The sequence below is a fragment of the Danio rerio genome, chromosome 3, assembly GCF_049306965.1.
Source record: "Danio rerio strain Tuebingen ecotype United States chromosome 3, GRCz12tu, whole genome shotgun sequence".
Lineage (NCBI taxonomy): Eukaryota > Metazoa > Chordata > Actinopteri > Cypriniformes > Danionidae > Danio > Danio rerio.
The window spans coordinates 25,555,522-25,577,232 of NC_133178.1; the positions used below are offsets into that span (position 1 = coordinate 25,555,522).

The 21,711-nt window shown below is 35.9% G+C and overlaps 1 protein-coding gene across 8 annotated transcripts in view; it reads right to left on the reverse strand.

Annotated features, from left to right (window-relative positions):
* Window positions 1–8,289: 8,289 nt before the first annotated feature.
* Window positions 8,290–21,711, reverse strand: part of clec16a (C-type lectin domain containing 16A) — an 81,275-nt gene continuing 67,853 nt past the window's right edge. For 4 of the 8 annotated variants that reach the window (XM_073944522.1, XM_068218015.2, XM_073944525.1 and 1 more), the window contains exons 23-24: window positions 11,948–12,045; window positions 8,290–10,177 (exon numbers count right to left, since the gene is read on the reverse strand). In XM_073944522.1, coding sequence (XP_073800623.1) covers window positions 11,969–12,045 — 77 coding nt within the window. In that variant the 3' untranslated portion in view covers window positions 8,290–10,177; window positions 11,948–11,968. The remainder of the gene's footprint in view (window positions 10,178–11,947; window positions 12,046–21,711) is intronic. The other 4 variants (XM_005163918.5, XM_005163916.5, XM_073944523.1 and 1 more) reach the window with 1 other exon arrangement.

The following is a 21,711-nucleotide window of genomic DNA, read 5'->3' on the forward strand; positions in this document are numbered from 1 at the left end:
TCTGCCACATAAAGATATGACAGGCTTACTCAGAAAAGTGACTAAGAACAAAACTATACTTCTAAACTTCAGCTCGCTGCTTGGAATTCCATTCACGGCTGAAGGAAGTGATGTGCGCAGTCATCATTTAATACCTACGACTGTGAGATCTTGTTACATTTTGTTTTTTATTGCTTTTTGCATCCTGACTGATCTTCCTATATAGAACAAAAACAATGAGGTGCTTTCTGAAGAAAGGTAAATCATTAGTCAATGCAAAGGTCAGATCAATCTAATCTTATCCTTCTTGATTCTAATGAAATTATAATACTGTGTGGAAGTCAAGGGAAAATCATTCAGTGCAAATGAACCAGGGATTTCCCTTGGCCATACTGATTAACTACATTTGTTTCACAGCCAAATCTGACATGAACAGGAAACTACCTACTAATGTAGAAGACTGAATGCAGTTTTGATAAGGTTTTGGGGTAAGGTTGAGCCGGTGTGAATCGCCAGGTTTAATCGGTCTATCATCTTCCCCTCGCTCGCTCGCCTGTAGTGATTAATACACATGAAAGCACAGTCAGTTCCAGGAAAAGATACAGTTGTGTTTCCCTGAAGAGGCTCTAATCTCCACTGCATCTGGCCTCAACTTACACAAACATACATACACACATGTGCTCCAGAGTGCCGTACACTTCCTCCTGGAACCGCAGCGCTCCCCTCCAAAACGCAGACACTGGTAGATATGCATACACACAAGCCCGTGTGGGTGATGAGCACAGAGAAATGGCCTAGGTTTGAGCTTATGAACGGTGAATGACCTCAAGAGAAGTACACAGAACAAAAATAAAATTTATAGTAAAAAATACATAATAAATTTAATGTAATAAAAGTACAAATTATATATTATATATATATATATATATATATATATAATATATAATATTAATTTATATATATATATAAATTATAATAAACTTATAATATATATAGTGTTTAAAAAATTTAATAGATTAAAAAGCATAAAATAAAAAAATATAATTAAAATAAATAATAAATAAATAATAAAACAGTAAAATTGGTATTATTTGTGGCAAACAATATAGTTTTGGGGGAGAAAAGAAATAAAAAAAATAATAAAATACAAATTAAAACAAAAAATACTTTAGTTCTGAGGCTATTTTTAAAAAATATAAATGATAAATAGAAGAATTAATCTTGCCGAGGGTGGCACGGTGGCTCAGTGGCTAGCACTTTAGCTTCACAACAAGAAGGTCGCTTGTTTAAATCCTGGCTTGGCATTTCTGTATGGAGTTTGCAAGTTCTCTCTGTGTTAGTGTGGGTTTTCTTTCGGATGCTCCGTTTTCACCCACACTCCAATGATGTGGTATAGGTGAATTGGATTAAATAAAACAGTTGTAGTGTATGAGTGCGTTTGTGTGTGTGTATGGGTGTTTTCCAATACTTGGTTGCGGTTGGAAGGGCATCCACTGTGTAAAATATATGCTGGAATAGTTGGTGGTTCATTTTGCTGTGGCAACCTATGAAATAGAGACTATGAATGAATGAATAATATTAGTGGCATATAATATAGTATTTTGAAAATTAAATAATATGTTTTTTGGGGAATTTGTGAAAAATGTAATTTGTGGAAAACAATGAAGAGCATTTAAAATAAAACAATACTATATTTATATTTATTATATCAATAAAACATCAAATTAATTTAGTATTTTGACAAATATTATAAAAATATGTAAATAGCAAAATATAAAAGTACAGTTTTTGAAATTCAGTTCCTATTAGTGGCAAATAATAATAATAATAATAATAATAATAGTAGTTGCAAAACATTAATAATAATAATAATAATGATAATTATTATTATTATTATTATACACTGTGAAACCCAGAAAGTTGATTAAAAACCGATTGCAACAAACCATTTAAGTTCAAAAACTAATCATAATGAATACTAATCCTCCATTTGAGTAAATGAAGCAATTTCAGCACAGTAAAACCCAATAAATGAAGAGAACTCAAACCAAGTGAGTACTGTAAGACCCAATAAGTTAAGGCAACAACCATTTGAGGAAATGGATTGCTACAATTTACAAACCATTTGAGTTAAAAAAAAAACTAATGTAAATGAGTACTGTGAACTTACTCCATTTAAGTTGAAGTAATGAAGTATTTAACTTATTACCTTCAACACTGAGTTCAAAACTCTGTTCAAATGAGTAGAATTAACTTTAAGTTAATTTTGAGTTAACTACACTCATTTCATTTGATAAAGTTAAATGTTGGGTTTTACAGTATAGTATAATTAATTGTATTTGTAATGCACTTTTCTCACACCCAAAGCACATACAAAACAACAAAACGCAACAAAGCATTATAAAACAATAAAGATACAGTGAGAATAAAAAAAGATTTTACAAATTAAAAACAGTCCTATAAATATGAGTTTTAAGTAGCTTTAAAAATGGGTTATTTGAACCCAAATTGAAAAATATGTACTAACCCAAATATTGGGTTAAAGTCGGTACTATTCATTTAATAAAAAAAATTAACTCAGCAGTTGGTTTAGTCTGTATTACACCCAGAATTGGGTTGAAATTTACATTTACATTTAGTCATTTAGCAGACGCTTTTATCCAAAGCGACTTACAAATGAGGACAAGGAAGCAATTTACACAACCAAGAGCAACAATGAATAAGTACTAAAGGCAAGTTTCAGGTCTGTAAAGTCTAAGAAGGGAAGTGTTAGTAGTTTTTTTTTTTTTTTTTTTTTTTTTTTTTTTTTTTTTTTTTGTACAATTAGTGTGATATTCAAAGAGGCAATTGCAGCTTAGGAAGTGAAGTGGAGACTAAATAGTTGAGTTTTTAGTCGTTTCTTGAAAATAGCGAGTGACTCTGCTGTTCTGATGCAGTTAGGGAGTTCATTCCACCAACTGGGCAGATTGAGCGTGAGCGTTCGCGAAAGTGATTTTTTCCCTCTTTGGGATGGAACCACGAGGCGACGTTCATTCACAGAACGCAAGTTTCTGGAGGGCACATAGATCTGCAGAAGTGAGTGCAGATAAGAAGGAGCAAGGCCAGAAGTCACTTTGTAGGCAAACATCAGAGTTTTGAATTTGATGCGAGCTGCAACTGGCAGCCAGTGCAAACGGACTAGCAGTGGAGTGACATGTGCTCGTTTAGGTTCATTGAAGACAACTCGTGCTGCTGCATTCTGGAGCAGTTGAAGAGGCTTGATAGAGTTAGCTGGAAGCCCAGCTAGTAGAGAGTTGCAGTAATCCAGTTTGGAGAGAACAAGAGCTTGAACAAGGAGTTGAGCTGCATGTTCAGATAAGAAGGGTCGGATCTTTCTGATGTTATAGAGTGCAAATCTGCACGATCGAGCAGTTCTAGAAATGTGGTCAGAGAAGTTTAGTTGGTCATCAATCGTTACTCCAAGGCTTTTCACCATTTTGGATGCAGTAATGGTTGCCCCATCCATCTGGATTGAAAAGTTATGGTGTAGAGTCGGGTTGGCAGAAACTACAAGCATTTCCGTTTTTGCGAGGTTCAGCTGAAGATGATGATCTTTCATCCAGTGTGAAATATCCAACAGGCAGGCTGAGATACGAGCTGGAACCGAGGGATCATCAGGATGAAAAGAGAGGTATAGCTGGGTGTCATCAGCATAGCAGTGGTAGGAGAATCCATGTCTCTGGATGACTGGTCCTAGAGATGATGTGTAGATGGAGAAGAGAAGTGGCCCAAGAACAGAGCCTTGAGGTACCCCAGTAACCTACCATTTTTTTTAGAGTGAGTCCAAGGAAACAGCATTCCTAATGTTTGTTGGAGGAGGATTCCATAGTTAAAACATACAGAAATATAATAGCAAAGACAACAGTTTCTCAAAATTAAATGAGTTGTGGAAATAAAAAATAAAATAAAATCAGAAAAATTAGTGGCAAATAATAGTTTTGTAAATAATTGTTGTTCATGTTTTTTTCCCTCTGGCTTATACCTTTATCTGCCTGCTCTATCAATTGGTTGACCGTATTTTGACTGTTTTAAATAACGACTGTTGAAGCCATTTAAGAATGACTGTTTTAAATAATGGTTTACAAAAAAATAAATAAATAAATAAATATACAAACATTCCTGTTGCACTACTACGCTTGATTTTGGTTTTATTGTAATAAAAAAAATTAGAATCTAAAATATTTTATGGCATACTTCAAAAAATAAAGATGATTTAGTATTTAAAATTGTTTTATTTTGATTATGTTTTAAAATAAATTGGTCCTACACTTCATATGCTCACATTTTTTTATAGTATTTGTATTAAGTCTGGTACTTTTACCATAAACTGATACATCCATTATTTGGTAGAGGCTAATGTTTTAGAAATTATTAGATGCACTGAAAAAAATGCATTGAGTGTGTTAACTAGCTACATTGGGAGTTCAGAAATGCAATTCAAAAACGTTGTCTTAATGGGGCAGTTAAAGGGTTATTTCATATTTCTCATGGCTTTTTCTGAATGACAAAACAAGTCACTATCTTTACACTACAGTACAACCCACTCACTGACGTGATGTTACTCTGGAAACACATTACACATAATCAATCTGTCTTTAAAAAAAAAAAAAAAAGTTGAAATCTATTTATGGTCATGATGCTGAAGACCCCTGGGAGTGGTTTTTTAAAATTGACAATGGTTTAGACCACAACGTCAATTTCCTGGAAGCCGAGTGATAAGGCTACCCACATAATGGTTACTATGCCAACACTCATCTCTAGCCATCCCACATCAAGGCATCACGTCCTTATGAGCTCCACTGAGAAAATGTGGGCAGTTTCATGCTGACAGAACAAAAAGACCACCTTTCTCTAACCCTTCACGCCTTTTCCAGACACACTTAGGTGGCTTTCACGAGCTCAAAGAACTGGAATGAATGAACAAATGACTACATGCATACATACATACTAGGACTGTATGTTACTGGAAAACATACAATATTTTGGTCGAATGTAGCGATAACGATATTTCCTACTATATAACATTTGCTTTGAAACTTTTATTAGATACTTTATTAGATTCTATTTGATGATATTCAATAAAAGAGGTAAAAGATATTTCTGACATCTAATTAATTCGAATTCAGATAAAAAAAATGGTCAAGGCACAGACATTTAGTCTTTAAACACTATGACTGAGTGAAAACCCCCACAGATATTCTGACTCTGATTGTCTCGACTCTGCCTCTGCCCATTACTGTTTATTTCTTAGTGGGCCAACCAACGCATAATTCATTTATTCATTTTCTTTTCGGCTTTGTCTCTTTATTAATCGGGGGTCACCACAACAGAATGAAGCGCCAACTTATCCAGCATTATGTTTTACTCTCATTCACACACATACACAACAGCCAATTTAGAATTGTGGGGGAGACCAGAGCACAAGGAGGAAACTCACGCAAACACAGGGAGAACATGCAAACTCCACACAGAAATGCCAACTGACCCAGCTGGGGCTCGAACCAGCGACCTTCTTGCTGTGAGATGACAGCGCTACCCACTGCACCACTGTGCCACCACCAATGCATGTCTGTGATACGTATATTTATATACTACTATCATAAAATGATTATTTTGGGATATATTGGGCAGCCCTAATACATACATATACTCACTGGCCACTTTATTAGGTACACCTGTCCAACTGCTCGTCAGCGCAAATATCCTTATCATTCACATAGCAGCCACTCAATGCATTTAGGCATGTAGACATGGTCAAGACGATCTGCTGCAGTTGAAATCGAGCATCAGAATAGGGAAGAAAAGTGATTTAAGAGACTTTGAACATGGCATGGTTGTTGGTGACAGACAGGCTGGTCTGAGTATTTCAGAAACTGATGATCTACTGGGATTTTTACGCACAACCATTTCTAGGGTTTACGGAGAATGGTCTGAAAAATAGAAAATATCCAGTGAGCAGCAGTTCTGTGTATGCAAATGCCTTTTTGATGCCAGAGGTCAGAGGAGAATGGCCAGAATGGTTCAAGCTGACAAAAAGGCAAGAGTAACTCTCTTACCTGGTTGAATCTATGCTATGAAGGATTAAGGCAGTTCTGAAGACAAAAGGGAAACCAACCTGGTTCTAGTAAGGAGTACCTAATAAAGTAGCCAGTGAGTGTGTGTGTGTATAATATATATATATATATATATATATATATATATATATATATATATATATATATATATATATATATATATATATATATATATATATATATATATATATATTAGGACAAACAAATACTACAGAAGTCAATGGTTACAGGTTTCAAACATTTTTCAAAATATCCACTTTTGTGTTAAACAGAAGAGATTTGAAGTAAAAGGACAAATAAATGATGACAGAATTAAAATTTTTGGCTGAATTATCCCTAAGATAGCTATTTAAACATTATCATCCACGCTAATAGATGATAACACACGATCAAAAAGTTAATAACAATATTTATCTCCACAACAGTAATTAACAACAAAGCGAACTATAAAGCAATGACTAAATTGAGAGATATAGCAATATTTAGCTATAGACAGCTATAGTAAAATTACACAACTATAAAGAGGGAGATAACTATAAAGACAACTTTAGCTATAAATATGAAATTTTAGATTTAGATACATTTTAGAGCAGACAATAATGTAATATTCATTCTGGTAACAATAAAACGCCTGTTCCTCAGTTTTTTTTACTTCACTTTAAATGCTTAAACTCCTCAAAGCAATCTGATTGGTTATCAGAGTTTCATTTGTTTATCAACTTAAAAAAAATCATGTCCTGACAAAAAAGCAAATGCTACATTATCTTTCCTCTGTGCTATCATTTTTACAGATACAGTGTGGACTCCTTTATTCTTGTACATATAGAACCATTATTTATGACTCTCTTCATCATCTTCATAGTTATCCTTGGTGTGACTGGATTTCAAAGTTCTTATCATTCATCAGGCAAAAAAATAAATACATTTATTGAAAAGATATTGTTCGTCTGTGCCTTTGTTGTTGCTTTTTAAAATGAAAACTACATGACACAACCACATCTTTAGCATGAACAGGCCTTATATGAAAAAAGGAAAAAAAAAAGGCCAATAATTATTATTCAAACAGCTGTGCAATGTATCGCCTGCAGCAATCTCGACATCTAATCTGCTTACAGTGAAATACGGGTTGCCGAATTGTGGCAAGTCATATGGCATTTCTCAAGCAAATGGCGTGTAATGTAAACCACAAACTGGTGAGTGTGTTTTCTTTAGAAATAACACCCTTGCGAGGCAGCTTCAGCAGAAGCCATGAGACACTTTCAGCACGGGCTCCTGGAAAACAGCCTCTAGAGAATTCGCCTGCACACATCCATTTATATACTCACTCTTAATAAGTCTCATATCAACCTGTTTCTCAGACTAGAGAAACCACGGTCAAGTCAAAGGTTGTGCTTATTCAACAAATGCTTTTATAGAAAATTATCTTTCAGATTACCAAAATTCTGTTTTGTTCTTATTGACATCATGATCCTTTTAATAGAAGAGGATCTGCTGCTAAACAGAAGCAGGATCCTTAAATTACGCAGATTGTTGCTCTTGGTTTGCTTATTGCTAACATGTCTATTTAAAGACCTCAAATCTAGGGAAGTGAAGATGGGGTGAACTTAATGTGAAGTCTCTGGGAAAATGCTGAGAATTCAAATCATACATATAAACAATCGGAAAAAGCAGTTTTCTCAGTATTGCACAGATCCATCACTGCTTCTGGAGAAACAAGAAAAGAAATCCCAGAAATACGGGGAATTCTGGGAATGTGTAATTCCATTGCATACTTATAAATATGCAGCCAAGAACAGAGTAAGAAAGAAAACAACCTCACTTTTAATTCAAATTTGCAAACCAATAGACAAAAAGGAACCTTCCACCTTCATTTTTGTCATCTCTGTAATAAAATACACATGCTTTAGTTCTAAAATGCATATCGACTCTCGGTTTTACAGTGAAACTTTTGGATTTGACAAGTTGCAACAGACATATCTGGATTTCAGCCAGAGTTTTCCTCTATCATCAAGAGACCCAAACACAGAGAGGCCCACATATTCTAGGAAACGGAGACTTTCGGGAATTTAATAGTGTTGATTTTTCATCAGAACAGGAAATTTGAAGATGTATTTTGTCAGTTTAACTACCACAGATAAACCCTGTGAGGAGAGATTGTTTAATGAGACTCCACTCATATTAAAAGACAACCCAAATGTACATCAGAATAATTTATTGCATGACTTCGATAGCTCCAGTTGGTAAATTAATTAGATTAAGATTAGATCAAAACAAATCTTTACACTGTGTACAAATTTATACCCCCCTTGCGCCTCTTTTTGACATTGAATTGAACCTGGAAATACTGATATATGCAGAATTATGTGTATTGCTTCTAATATATTTGACAAACTCTGCCAATAAAGCTTCAATCTGAGTCCAGTTGTTTTTTTGTTTTGGAAATAAGCGCTCAGTCACAGTTACCACATTTTTGCATCAGTGCCAGCGTGTGGATCCTTTCTATGTGCAGCTGTCTAGAAACTGAAAACATATTTTCAACTTCAGTCCATTAGTGACGACAGTCTGTAAGTGAAATAAATGAGTCTTGAATTACTCTTATAACACACCAAAGTCAAACGAAACAAACCACAAACACATCACACCCAGCTTTGATTAAGTGTGTCCAGCACAAGCTCTTAATGACCTCTAGAATATTAAGTGTTAACGAACATTAAAACACAGGAAAAGTGGTAAAGAGGCCACTTTTAAGTACTAAAAGCTCAACTGCATGGACAAAATAGGTCTATTCACCTGGTGCCTGCAGATTCCAGGAGGTTAAGGAAAGAAAACCAACATGTGAAAGGTACGGCAGTGACATAAACTCTCAGGAATGAATTCGATGACATCAGGTGCGCTCACCTGATGAAAAGATCACTTTAAAAATGTGACTGATGCACGTTAGTCAGCATTTTAGTTTTTAAAGTCCGATTTAGTGGAGCATGGTTGGATGGAACGATCCAATACCTGCCAAAAGCGAGCAAGAGTTCATAGGTTGAATGATCTGGAATTAAAATAGGTTGTTTTATACACATTCCTGCTTCTTACAATCTCCAAAGACCGAGGGGCTTTTTTGTTTGTAAACCCACCTTTGAAGTGCAAATCAATGTTCAGCCAAAATGAAATATACCTTCGGAAAAGAGCACCGCTGGACAGACCCAGAAGTCTTTTGGTACATTCCTCAGTGTTAAGACTGGTAAAATCAAGCAGGTATTTTCCCACTAACCCACTCAGATATTTATTATTATACAAACACACCCTTTCTTCTCAGGCTGCTCAGTCTTATAAAAACCATACTCTCTCACACACACACACACACACACTCAAACAATCACAACACTCAGCACCAGAACAGACCGAATAAAGCAAAGACTGTGCTTTAAGCAAAACTTGTGACCAACAATAACATCATTGTTCTGTCAGCGCCATTTTGCTCTGATCTTGATTTCAAGAGAATTAATGGTACCCTCCCTAATGATACAGATTCAACTGAGGGACTGAACCACTAAAGCTGAAGGCATATGCTGAATCGTTCGTGCTCAATTGACTACACAACACAACATGCATTTCTTGCTTTAGTAATCTAGCCCCAAATTCATCAGAACATTTCAATTTTAGTACCAAGAGACATCAGTCTATCGCCGTCTCTTCCTCCAGGTCTGGGTTGTCCTCTTGGTTGGCCAGGACGCCCATAGAGTCTGCCTCAGGCTGAGTCACGGGTTCCTCCCTCTGAGCCTGCATCAAATCCTCAGTTTCTCCAGCAAGCAAAGGCCCGGACTCAGGAGACGATTCATCTTCTTCTGGTATGATTGAAATGTCTTGAGACTGTGCGTCCCTTACCCCTGTGCAGTCATCTTCGGGTCGGCTGGTGTTGGCTACCTCGTCCTCATCCTGGATGGAGGATTGGGTGCTGAAGGAACGCAGACGAGGCGGGTCGGCGGGGGGCAGCAGGGTCAGCGACTCCACACTCAGGGTTTCGGCATCATTGTCAGATAGGAGGGAGATGGTGGGTTGTGGTGCAGGGGTGAGGCTCGGCGCTAGAGCGAGTCCTGAAATGGAGACACAGAAGGGTCGGTTAGTTGTGAACATGCCTCTGGGATTATGGAGAAGGGGATGGGAACTGCAAGCATGCAGAAATTCATCAAAGCAAAGCAGGCAATGGAAGAATTGAAGAATGTCTGGTTTGGTGGGTTTTTTGTAATGTGGGTTTGTGTTCGCACATGTGTTGTGATACATAGAAAAATGTGCAAGTTTATTAGTTTAGCTGAGATCTTCCGACAGAGAAAATTAATGCATTGTTAGACAGAAGATAAAGAGGTGTAGAAATTAATGGATATACTGACATAAGATGCGATATTAAAGACAGAAGGTATAGATAAGTTAGATAGAAATATAGATTTTTTTAAACCAGACAGACAGAACATGAATTCATAATATCTGTATTCGCATAATAATAACTTGAGCATAAGCAGAAGAAATCAAGGGTGTAACATTATATTGCATTATTAACCTTAATCAAAGAAAAGAATATAAGGAGTTGATTTCTTAATGGGCTATATGCACTGTAGTATTTTTCAGCCAACTGTAAACCTCCGGTGAAAGGTTAATGTGACTATTTTAAAGTTTACAAGCTTCCCTTAACAGCATCGACATCACAAAGTAATTAAAATACAATTAGTTAAATACACGCAAGCATTCATTTAGCTGTTTAAGCATAAAACAAGATGACAGTCCTTGTAAAAGATCAGCAGGCTAGTGCAGAAACTGCATTGAAAATACTGAGGTAACAAACATTCATATTTTATAGAGATGGCAGGGAAAAATTGACTATAATGCAGTGCTTCTTGTCCGGTCTGAGACCCACTTTATATTATATATCTATTAGGCAGTAAAGATCACTTATTTTAAAGACCTTAAATATGGCGATTTTGTAATGGAAAGAGTTCATCGGAAGTTGTCAGGCTGGCTGGCTGGAAATGAAAAGTCTGTGTGCATATACCCCATATAACTTCATTTGATTTTTACATTAGATGTAAAGGATGGACAGACTACTACATAGTTTGGCAGGCAAGCAGGCCTTCTGGTAGAGAGGTCAAAGAGAGACAGATAGCGACTAATTTGTAAGTCGCTTTGGATAAAAGCGTCTGCTAAATGACTAAATGTAAATGTAAATGTAGTAAGAGGGATACCGGATAATCAAGACAAGATGACAAGATAACATAGCTAACCAAACACATGCCATAAGACAAAAAGCTTATGAATTGAGTGCGAGGGAAGCAGACACGAGTGAGTCAGACATGTGTAAAGACTCTATATTAAGTAACTGTCTGCCGAGCAAAAGAATGTGAATGTAGGAACCTGAATGGCACGAATGTGTGAAAAAAATGAACATAGCTGAAAAACAGGATACAGAAGGCAGAAAGCTCTTTCTTGCTCAGCGTGGCATTAATTCAGTCTTGGGTTTTCTTTTGTTAAGCACACACCTAATACCATGCACTATTAAAGAGAAGTCTCACTGTTTCAACAATTATGGTTATTCATAAACACTCAGCACTTACATGGATTTCAAACAAGAATGCACATCAGTAATATTTTCACTTCACACCTTAATTACAAACACTGTGAGGTTTTTAATGGTTATGCGTATATACAGACTTACAAAATAATTCAACTACTTTCATTTATCAACTAATGTTTGAGCATATAAGGACACGCGCACACACATACTGTAGATACACAATGCTCAAGTTTTTAGTAGCACTGCAGGTCACTGGAAACTAGGACTAGCCGGTCTACAATAAAGCGTCACACAGACATGCCTGTTACGTGTTCTGGCAGCTCTAAACCCACTCTCCACCGTGCCTGTCATCCTCTGACAAAGAAAACACACACCTCCGGCCTTCCTTGCCAGACCTGACTAGAGAACAAAAGGACACATCAAAAAGTACAAATTCATTTAGCATCTAATCTGAAGTGTTCATGAAGCAAAATCTATAGCCAACGGACATATTCAATCAGTATCACATGCAAACAGGTAGTTTTAAATCTATAAAGAGAGGGACAATTATAAATATTAAGCTTGATTTAAACCCAACAGCTCACTGGCCTACTGAGCATAACAACTTAACCCCTTGTGAAATGATTTCATGTAACTCTTCTTCACTTTCTACCCATCTAAGGGGCCGTTCATGCATGTCTTTTGCTCACTCAGGTTTGTTGCTTTAAAGTTAGACACACAAGTTTGAATAGAATCAAAGTGATGATTTCCACACAGCAGCCAAAATTGTGCAATTGAGTAATATTAATATTATTGTAGATCTGTTCAGTATCCATCTACTAATAGTAGTAAATGGAAAGATCAGCTCATGGTTGCTTAGCAACAGCAGACACCACCGGAGCACAAGCTACCGAGCGCTCGGGAAAAGAGGAGAAAGCAGCCTGCCTGGCGTTTTCCAATGCTAATATGCCCTATTAAAAGAAGAAAAGGGGCATGAATAAGTATTTGAGCAGAACAACGTAACAGTGATGTACTAATAACACTTTCCTTTGTGCTTTTGAATAGTTTTGCACAGAGACAAAATGTCAAAACAATCCATGTTCAAACAGATCTACAAAAACATAAATATTATACATATACATATATACACAACAGTTCTGTCTGGTTCTTGAATCTGATTAGCTAATAGCTGTGCGATATTTTGCAAAGAACAGCACTCGTCCAGCCTTTTCCCCCTTCACCCTTGTGTGTTACTCCACCCACATACAGGACAAGCAGAGGATGCTCTACAGTTTGACAATTATTGCTGCTGTTGGACAACATAATGTGAGGCTTTTTTAGAATGTAGTTGTTTAGATTGCAACTATTACGAATATTTTTAAGGATAGTACCTATTTTAAATATTTCTAATTTTTGAAAGACATTAGGCGGTCATTAGCCTGTCACTGAGCAAAGCAACAACAGTTGAAGTGGCCTATTCACAAGATGGTGACAGAGACATAAAATCATAATTTCAAACTACAGCTGATCAAATTATTATAAAACTGGTAAGTGACTTTCTAAGTTGATCTCTCTTTTTTGTATGTTGCAAGTTCTGTATTTTTGCCATAGTAATTGTAGTATGTTAAGTGTGGGATGGGACTCACATATCAGGAATGTGTGTATTTTGTGTTGGCCACTTTTTGTATAAAGCTGAGTTACTTTTTTGTTGGCCATCTGTTTGTTTCTAATAAGTCTCGTGTTTTCGTTACTGAAGACTAGTTCAGTAAACAGAAAGAAAGGAGAAATGCCTGCATGTGTTTGACGTTTTTCCTTATCGCAAACACAACAGTAATCTGGTAGTGTTTGCTTAGCTCTGTTTTTTTGGGGTTAATTATTATGATATCACGATTGCAACAGAATTATTGGGAAATCTCTGTAGACTGATGGCATTTCATGATCTTAAAATGTGAGCAAAATCAGCTGTTTTGTCATCACTTTAGACATTAAGCTACAGAATCATTCAAATACTAGCTCTAAAGTGACATTTGTGAAGTAGCAACAGTCTCTGCTGTTCTAACGTCAGCTGCAGATGTGAATTAATAGAGGAAGAAAGTAGATTCTCCTAAAAAGGGGTTTTTGAGACTCTCCGTGTTTGATTTTCTTTTTTAAATACACGATTATGCCGTCAAACTGTTGAATACATGCAATATCACACTCATAGCAGTGCCATGTAACTGTATTTCATCACTGGTGGGACATCTCTCTCTCTCTCTCTCTCTCTCTCTCTCTCTCTCTCTCTCTCTCTCTATATATATATATATATATATATATATATATATATATGTATATATGTATGTATATATATATATATGTATATATGTATGTATATATGTATATGTATATATATATGTATATAGAGAGAGAGAGAGTGTGTGTGTGTGTGTGTGTGTGTGTGTGTGTGTGTGTGTGTGTGTGTGTGTGTGTGTGTGTGTGATTATAAGCATTTTTGAACATAATCTATTTTAATGCAATGGCAAACATTTTTAAATATGATGATTACAATGATGATAATCCAAGCACTGGATGGATGGATGGATGGATGGATAGATAGATAAATAGATAGGATAAATCGATTGACTGATTATTATTTGAGTTTTTTCTTCTGCTAAACACAAAAGAAGATCTGTTGAAAAATGCTTGTTGTTGGTTTCCATTGACTTCCATAGTATTTTTTCTCCGTATGGAAATCGATAGGTCCCAATAACAAGCATTCTTCAAAATATCTTCTTTTGAGTTCAACTGATAAAAGTAAAAAAAAAAAGTTTAAAACTTTTTGAATGATGAGTAATTTTGATTTTTGAGTCAACTAACCCTTTAAGCTTAAATCTGTGAAACTAGGGAAACCATCCCTGTTGATCTTGTTTATTTATTTTAAATAAAATGCATTTATGTGAAGCAGTAAAAAGGTCCAATTGAGTTTCCTGTTGACATTAACTCTATGCAGGTTGCATACGTGCAACCACACTCTTAAGGTACTTGTGGTTCATGTCTGTTATGACAGAGACTGAGGGAGAAATGGATGTCAGTCTTACCACAAATCCACACCTTCAAAACAAACACGTCATCTGCCACCAGTGCTGCTGTTTCTAAGAACTTCTCTTCAAAGATGTGCCGCCCCACAAGGCATTAACAGTGAATGTGGTCAGCTCACATGTGTTTGTAAGGCAGCCCTTTATTCAGGCAACTACATGTGATGTTCAGAAGACTATTTGTCCAAGTTAAGGATATTAAGAAATGATATGGAGAGTTTTACTTCAGACACTTTGGAGAAAGGCCACTGTATGTCAAAACAGATCATCATAGTGATTCAGAGAATAAATTGAACAGAGATAATGTAATGAAAAAACAAAACAAAACCAAAAAAAGCTCATGACCATTTTAGTTAAACGCCTCTGCCAAAATACAGAAATCTGTAGGCGACTTCATAGAGGCCACAAGACTCCACTTCTCTCTTCAGAGAACCAGCCACCAGAATGGCTACTGGGCGCTTGTGGTGTGAAGACTTCGTGAGCTTCAGGTTTTTCCAAAACCACAAAAGATAACCAATGATCCATTCAGAGAGATGCAGTGTGGGAGTGGCAGAGAGAAAGTGAAAGAGAGAACCCAATCACTTCACAGACCCTTTACATGCAAAACTGCCCCCCGGGGATCCTCATTCTACCCAACAAACACACAATTCCTGTGAGAGGCCCTTTGGGGGGAAGATTTAGTTGGTAGTATTAAAATGGGCTTCCACTTAAAGATCTACTTGACCATCACTTACTAAGGAATTTAGGTCTTGCTAAATTTTATGAAAACTGGCTGTCGTGACACATTCAAACATGCGCTTCAATTTGCAAAGAATTGGTGTGTATGAGACGTGACTTTACATGTGATTCTTAAAGGGCTAGCAGATAAAAAAAAAAACACGAAAAAATTTACATTTTGTCCTAAATTACTCTACAATTTACCGTCATTTCATTTCTAACCAGTTCCTTCATCTTCAAAAGACAAATACACAAATAATTTTAAGGATTTTCAAGAGATTTGTTGACACTCCACAAATGGCAAGTCCAGAACAGTAGCAAAAACATCCTCAAAATAGTCTTTCATGTGTCTTCAGTGGTTCATCCGCAATGTTATGAAGCTTTGAAAGTTCTTGTGAACATGCACCCTGAACTTACACAAAAGAAAAAAAAAACTGCTGAATTAAAGTTGAATTAAGAATTAACATTACAACAGAACCACTGAACAAACATGGATCTTTTTTAGATTGTTTTCAAGACTTTAAACATCTTGTGACTCCTGCTGTCTATAGAGGGTCAGAGACATCTCTGACTTCATTCTAAATATTTAAATGCGTTCCTAAGATGAACAAAGGTCTCAGGGATGAAAGAGGATGGGTAATGAATTACCAGGGTTTCTGCAGGTTTCACAAAGTCAAATTTAAAGCAGTGGTCCACAGTGTATTTTAAGGCTTGGTCGTGTTTATAAGATGCAAAGCAATGTGTGCTTATGCTTCACTTGTAGAAAATTGCATTATTTTTTCATTTACCCTACTTTGATTTTATACTGCTACTCAGCTATCCTATCATATTTCCTAGTTCCTCCAAAAGGCCCACCCTCAAGAGGCTCTGATTGGTCAACTAACATAATGTGCTGTGATTTGTGGATTGGCTCCATGTCACCACGTCCCGCGCTTTTGCTGAGTAAACAGTGAATCAGAGCAGCTGTAAGCAGAGTTAGCTGCCTGAATCAGACAGAAAAATGAAAAGCACACAGCTTGTCACGCCTGCTCTCTAAAATAAAATCTGACAATTGTCTTTCACAAATATTCGGAATAAGCATGTGTAAGTAAAATGAATAGTTCACATATCTTTTGCGAGTTTGTTATTTGAGAGAGACTCATAAAGACGCATTGAGAGACACTACATCGCTGCTCAAGATTGTGGGTGTTTACATCGGGTGGCTGATAAATATGAATTTGTAGCTAAATTGTTAGCGGTGCCAAACAGCATTTCTCATTGTTTACATCTTTGTTTATGTCCTCGCTACAACATGCCGTTAAAGCTAGAGACTTTGCATGTAAAATTTTTCATTTTAACAAATAAAAACACTTACAGGTTGTGGCTCACAATACACAGCTTCGTTGTTTGGAGAAGTTTTTAGCTGAATGCAGCCCTGAACTAGGAGAGATTCTGTAAGCTCTCCTTTGTCAAATGCTAAAGCTATATATTTCTATAAATCTCTAGAACACAGTTAAAATTAAGCTGTAAGCACTTCTCTCTTTGTGTCATGTCTTTTAGAATCCCAAATACAGAAACAGAACAAGCTCTGTGGAAATAGCAGCATTTGGACGGCATTTTAGCTTTCTCTGCTATAACATTACAGTGCCTCTGGCCACGGCCCTTCACTGCGCGGGGTGTGTGCGTGTGGTGAATGCGTGTAAACGGAAGCCCTTGAGATCTCACTCGCCCGGATGTATTTTTTTATAGTCCTCAAAATTTGTTCGCTGTAGGCTTTGCTAAACTCTGTAAACGACAATCTCTTTGCATTGTCGTACATTCAGATATGTTGTTTATGTTCACAGCTACATTACACATCAACTAAAGTTTAAAATATAATATTGTAGTGGATCACCAAACTTTTTAAGACCATTAGTATTTAAATTTCCGACTTATAGAGGACTTTTTGATATTAGTTGTTTCATAGCCACATATATTAAATAAATTGTCAAAACAAGCAAACAATAGTTGTATGCATACACATTATTCAACATATCTTAAAAAAACTATAGTAATCTAAATGTATGCACAACAGTCTGTCCAGGTCAGTGTCCACACTATATGGACTATAAATACACAAAAACTCTGAAAAAAATGTAATTTTAAGGACGATAAATAAACCATTTTGTTAAATAAAATTATAAATATAGTTTTGTTAAAAGTTCTACTGAGATAGAATATAGCTTATAGGAAGAGTATAGATAATTATAGCAAGAGTATAAAGTATAAAGTAAAGATAAATTATAGCATTACATGGACATAGGAAATTAAGACCAGTTTACAATTATTTAAGATCTACAAGAATAAATTGACTACAAGATCACATCTTTGAAATTCTAAGACCTAGCGGACATCCTGAATCACGGAATTTTAATTTTCAGGTGAACTATCCCTTTAATGATCCTTCACACCAACAACACATATACAGAAACATATTATTAAATATTAAATATGCACTTCAGTTTTGCCATCTGCTGGTGTGAAAGTTTACTCTCTATAAAGCAGGATTGACTGGCAATTGTCAATGCCTTATCAATTATCACCTTGAAAAGATATCATTCAAAATAAGTTTGCATGCTTCTCTGTAATGTTTCTGTTATACCTGTGCACTTCCTCATTCTGAAGAATGATTATTAAAATTTTATATACAGGTTATATTGTCTTTGGTGTGATAGGGCCTTTCATGTACTACAACAATAACAGCGCAGTGAAAGTTCATAATGTGCATTTATAGATCTGCCTCTATAAAACAAAGCCTGTAAAAATTACAGAGAGACCGCGATAGCCTGTGTGCGAATTATACAATGATGATCTGGGGGATTGAATCTTTTCTGCAATACATGCCTCAGTAAATACATTTCAGAATGTATTTAAATAACATCTAATTTACTAATAAAATGTATACATTTCAGGGTTCTGGGGGATATTTAGTGACTATTTTAGAGGTTACTGTGGGTCAAACTATACAAATTATGAGTCAAATTTTTCCTTTTTTTAGGCTACATGCAGATAAAAACATCCATTTTATTGTGTTTCGTGGATACTTAAGATGACTATTGGTTCCCTAGAACTGCCAGTTTCAGACTGTTGAATATTTTTCTTAGCATTGATTGGCGCGATTATGCATTCACAATAGTATGAACAAGTATAGACCATTATATATTTATATTATACATTTTTAATTATGAATATTTAAGATATAGATCAGAGAAAGCAATTTTTTTACTATTAAATGGCTGACCCCATACATCTTGTTTTGATGTCTTTCAGGGGGAATTAAGCATTTATTATGGGGGTTAATCCCACTCCAACCCCCCTGTAATTTGCACTCTGGTGATAGCTCCAGGCTTAAAATTGAAAGTACAAATTAGTGTATAGGAGAGTTAAAATATTGTTTTGTGTTTATTTATTATATATTATAGCCGGCAGCTAGCTCTCTGCAACTCTCACATGGTCGCCCACTAAAGCTAAGCAGGGCTGCGCCCGGTCAGTACCTGGATGGGAGACCACATGGGAAAGCTAGGTTGCTGCCGGAAGTGGTGTTAGTGAGGCCAGCAGGGGGCGCCCAACCTGCGGTCTGTGTGGGTCCTAATGCCCCAGTATAGTGACGGGGACGCTATACTGCTCAGTGAGCGCCGTCTTTCGGATGAGACATTAATCCGAGGTCCCGACTCTCTGTGGTCGTTAAAAATCCCAGGATGTCCATCGAAATAGAGCAGGGGTTTAACCCCGGCATCCTTGCCTCTGTCCATCATGGACTTCTAACCATCCCCATATTCCAATTGGCTTCATCTCTGTCTCCTCTCCACCAATCAGCTGGTTTGTGGTGTGCGGTCTGGCGCAAAATGGCTGCCGTCGCATCATCCAGGTGAATGCTGCACACTGGTGGTGAATGAGGAGATTCCTCCCCCTCCCATTGTGTAAAGCGCTTTGAGAGCCCAGAAATACGCTATATAAATGTAAGGAATTATTATTAATATTTGGGGTCACAAAATTAATAAATCGCAATGACTGAATTTAATTTCCTGTAGTTAATCTAAGCTCATATGTTAGATAAGTGATTAATTAAAAGTTACATATGCGCAAATGTAAATCTCTATCCGCTTAACACACAGGATGAAGCATCAGGGCTAAGTTCTTTGTATATGGATTATCTAATTAGCTGGATTTGATTTTTGGTGGTTTGACATGACTCAGGATAGATTCGTTCCTCAAAACTCATACAGGAGTTGTCCTTATAGCAACAGGTCTGTAAAGTTAAACATGCTCAGGAGCAGCTTACAGTTTTTTCTAACAGGCTTAGATTGCGTCATTTCAAGTGAAGGAGAAACTGAAAGTATGTACCAACTGCTGACATTTACTTACAATAGAAAATAAAAATAATGCTAATTGAATTTATGAATTTATATAATTTTTAAATTATTAAATAATTAAATAATGAATTGAAATAAATGTAAAACTTCAATTAAATAAATGTAAACAAACAGTACATAAATAAATGTAAAACTTATGTAATCTATACTACCAAAGTTGTAAATATGATTTATAGGTGTCATGCACATGTTACAATCACTAATATGTGGGTGATCTAATGCAGAGTAGGAGCTCTTCTCACTTCTCAAATCTCAAAATGCTTTTTTAATGCAAAATGAATTTGTTATGTATTATGCTACCAAATTAAGCAACATTAATTCGGTCATGTTACAAATCTACTCTTAATGTTAAACTACACACAACAAATCTCAAAAGTTATTGTGTATCATTTAACAAACTGTTACATCTACTACAAATTTTGCTCAAATAGTTGACACTTAAATTTGGATGTTTTATTCTGATACACAAACTTGTTTGAAAAACTAAATTAGCCAGAGATCAAATATCATGATTGAAAGACCTGTTAAATCACACATAAGGTATGAAAAACAGATGGCAGGGCTAAAAAAAAGGTGTACACAAAGGTTTTTTGTTTTGTTTTGCAGCTTATCTTTGCAATCTACATTTCTAGATGTTGCCCTTTCAGATGCTAAATTTAGGGGAGGAGGTATTTTGAAATCATACAAAGTGATTTGTTAAGTACAGGTACTTGTAGCTATGTGTTTGTATGTATGTACAGCTAAGGGAAATAATATCATCCCTCCTATGCAATATTTATTCTTTTTCAAATATTTCTCAAGTGATATTTAATGGGGGCGACGTTTGCGTAGGTTTCCACAGGGTGCTCCGGTTTCCCCTACAGTCCAAAGACATGCGGTACAGGTGAATTGAGTAGACAAAATTCTCTGGAGTGTATGTGTGTGAATGAGACTGTATGGATGTTTCCTAGAGATGGGTTGCAGCTGGATTGGCATCCTCTACGTAAAACATATGCTGGATAAGTTGTCGGTTCATTCCGCTGTGGCAACCCCAGATTAATGAAGGGACTAAGCCAGAAAAGAAAATGATTGGATGAATGATTGATATTTAATGGAGCAAGGAATTTTTTTTACTGTAATTCTCATAATATTTTTTCTTCTGTAGAAAGTCTTAATTGTTTTGTTTTGGCTGCAATAAAAGCATTTTTTAGAATTTTATTAACACAATTTAAGGTCATTATTATTATTAAGCAATACAATTTTTCGATTGTAAGCAAAACAAACCATCGCAATACAATAGCTGTGTTTCATTTCAGAGGCTTCAAAAGTGAGTCCTTCAAAGTCCACAAAGGCCAAACTGAGTGTTTTGAAATGAGATGATCTAGCCTACAGAAGACAGATCTCATCGCCTAGCAACCATAAAAGCTGCTGTGGTATTAAGCGGTAATACATTTTGTAATGTTTTTTTTTTTTTCAGTGATTTTAAAACTTATTTTAAGTGATCTGAAGGCAAAGCAAAATTTACCAAAGCTGGAAATATAATTCCTCAGATCCATACATGTACACATAAAAATGTAAACTGTCTATAAAATCATTTTTTATTAAGAGATGTCATACTCTTTGTTTTTTAACATTTGCTTAGATATCCAAGTAAAATCAACCTAATCATACATTTAATCTTTTATAATTATTTGATAGAGTTTTCTTTTAAAAACATCCTGCCCATATCAGCGCAGAAAAAATCTTGGGATGTTCGAGGCCGGAAAGGATACACTAGTTGTATCCTTCATTACCTGGGAAACGAAGGACGCATTTTGAGGCTGCTATTGAAAGAGCCTTTGAATTTTTTTTAAATGAGACAGCCTTCGTTGCGCTGGAATGAAACTGCGCCCTTTGAATGAATCCTTCGTAGGATGCAGCCTCTGAAA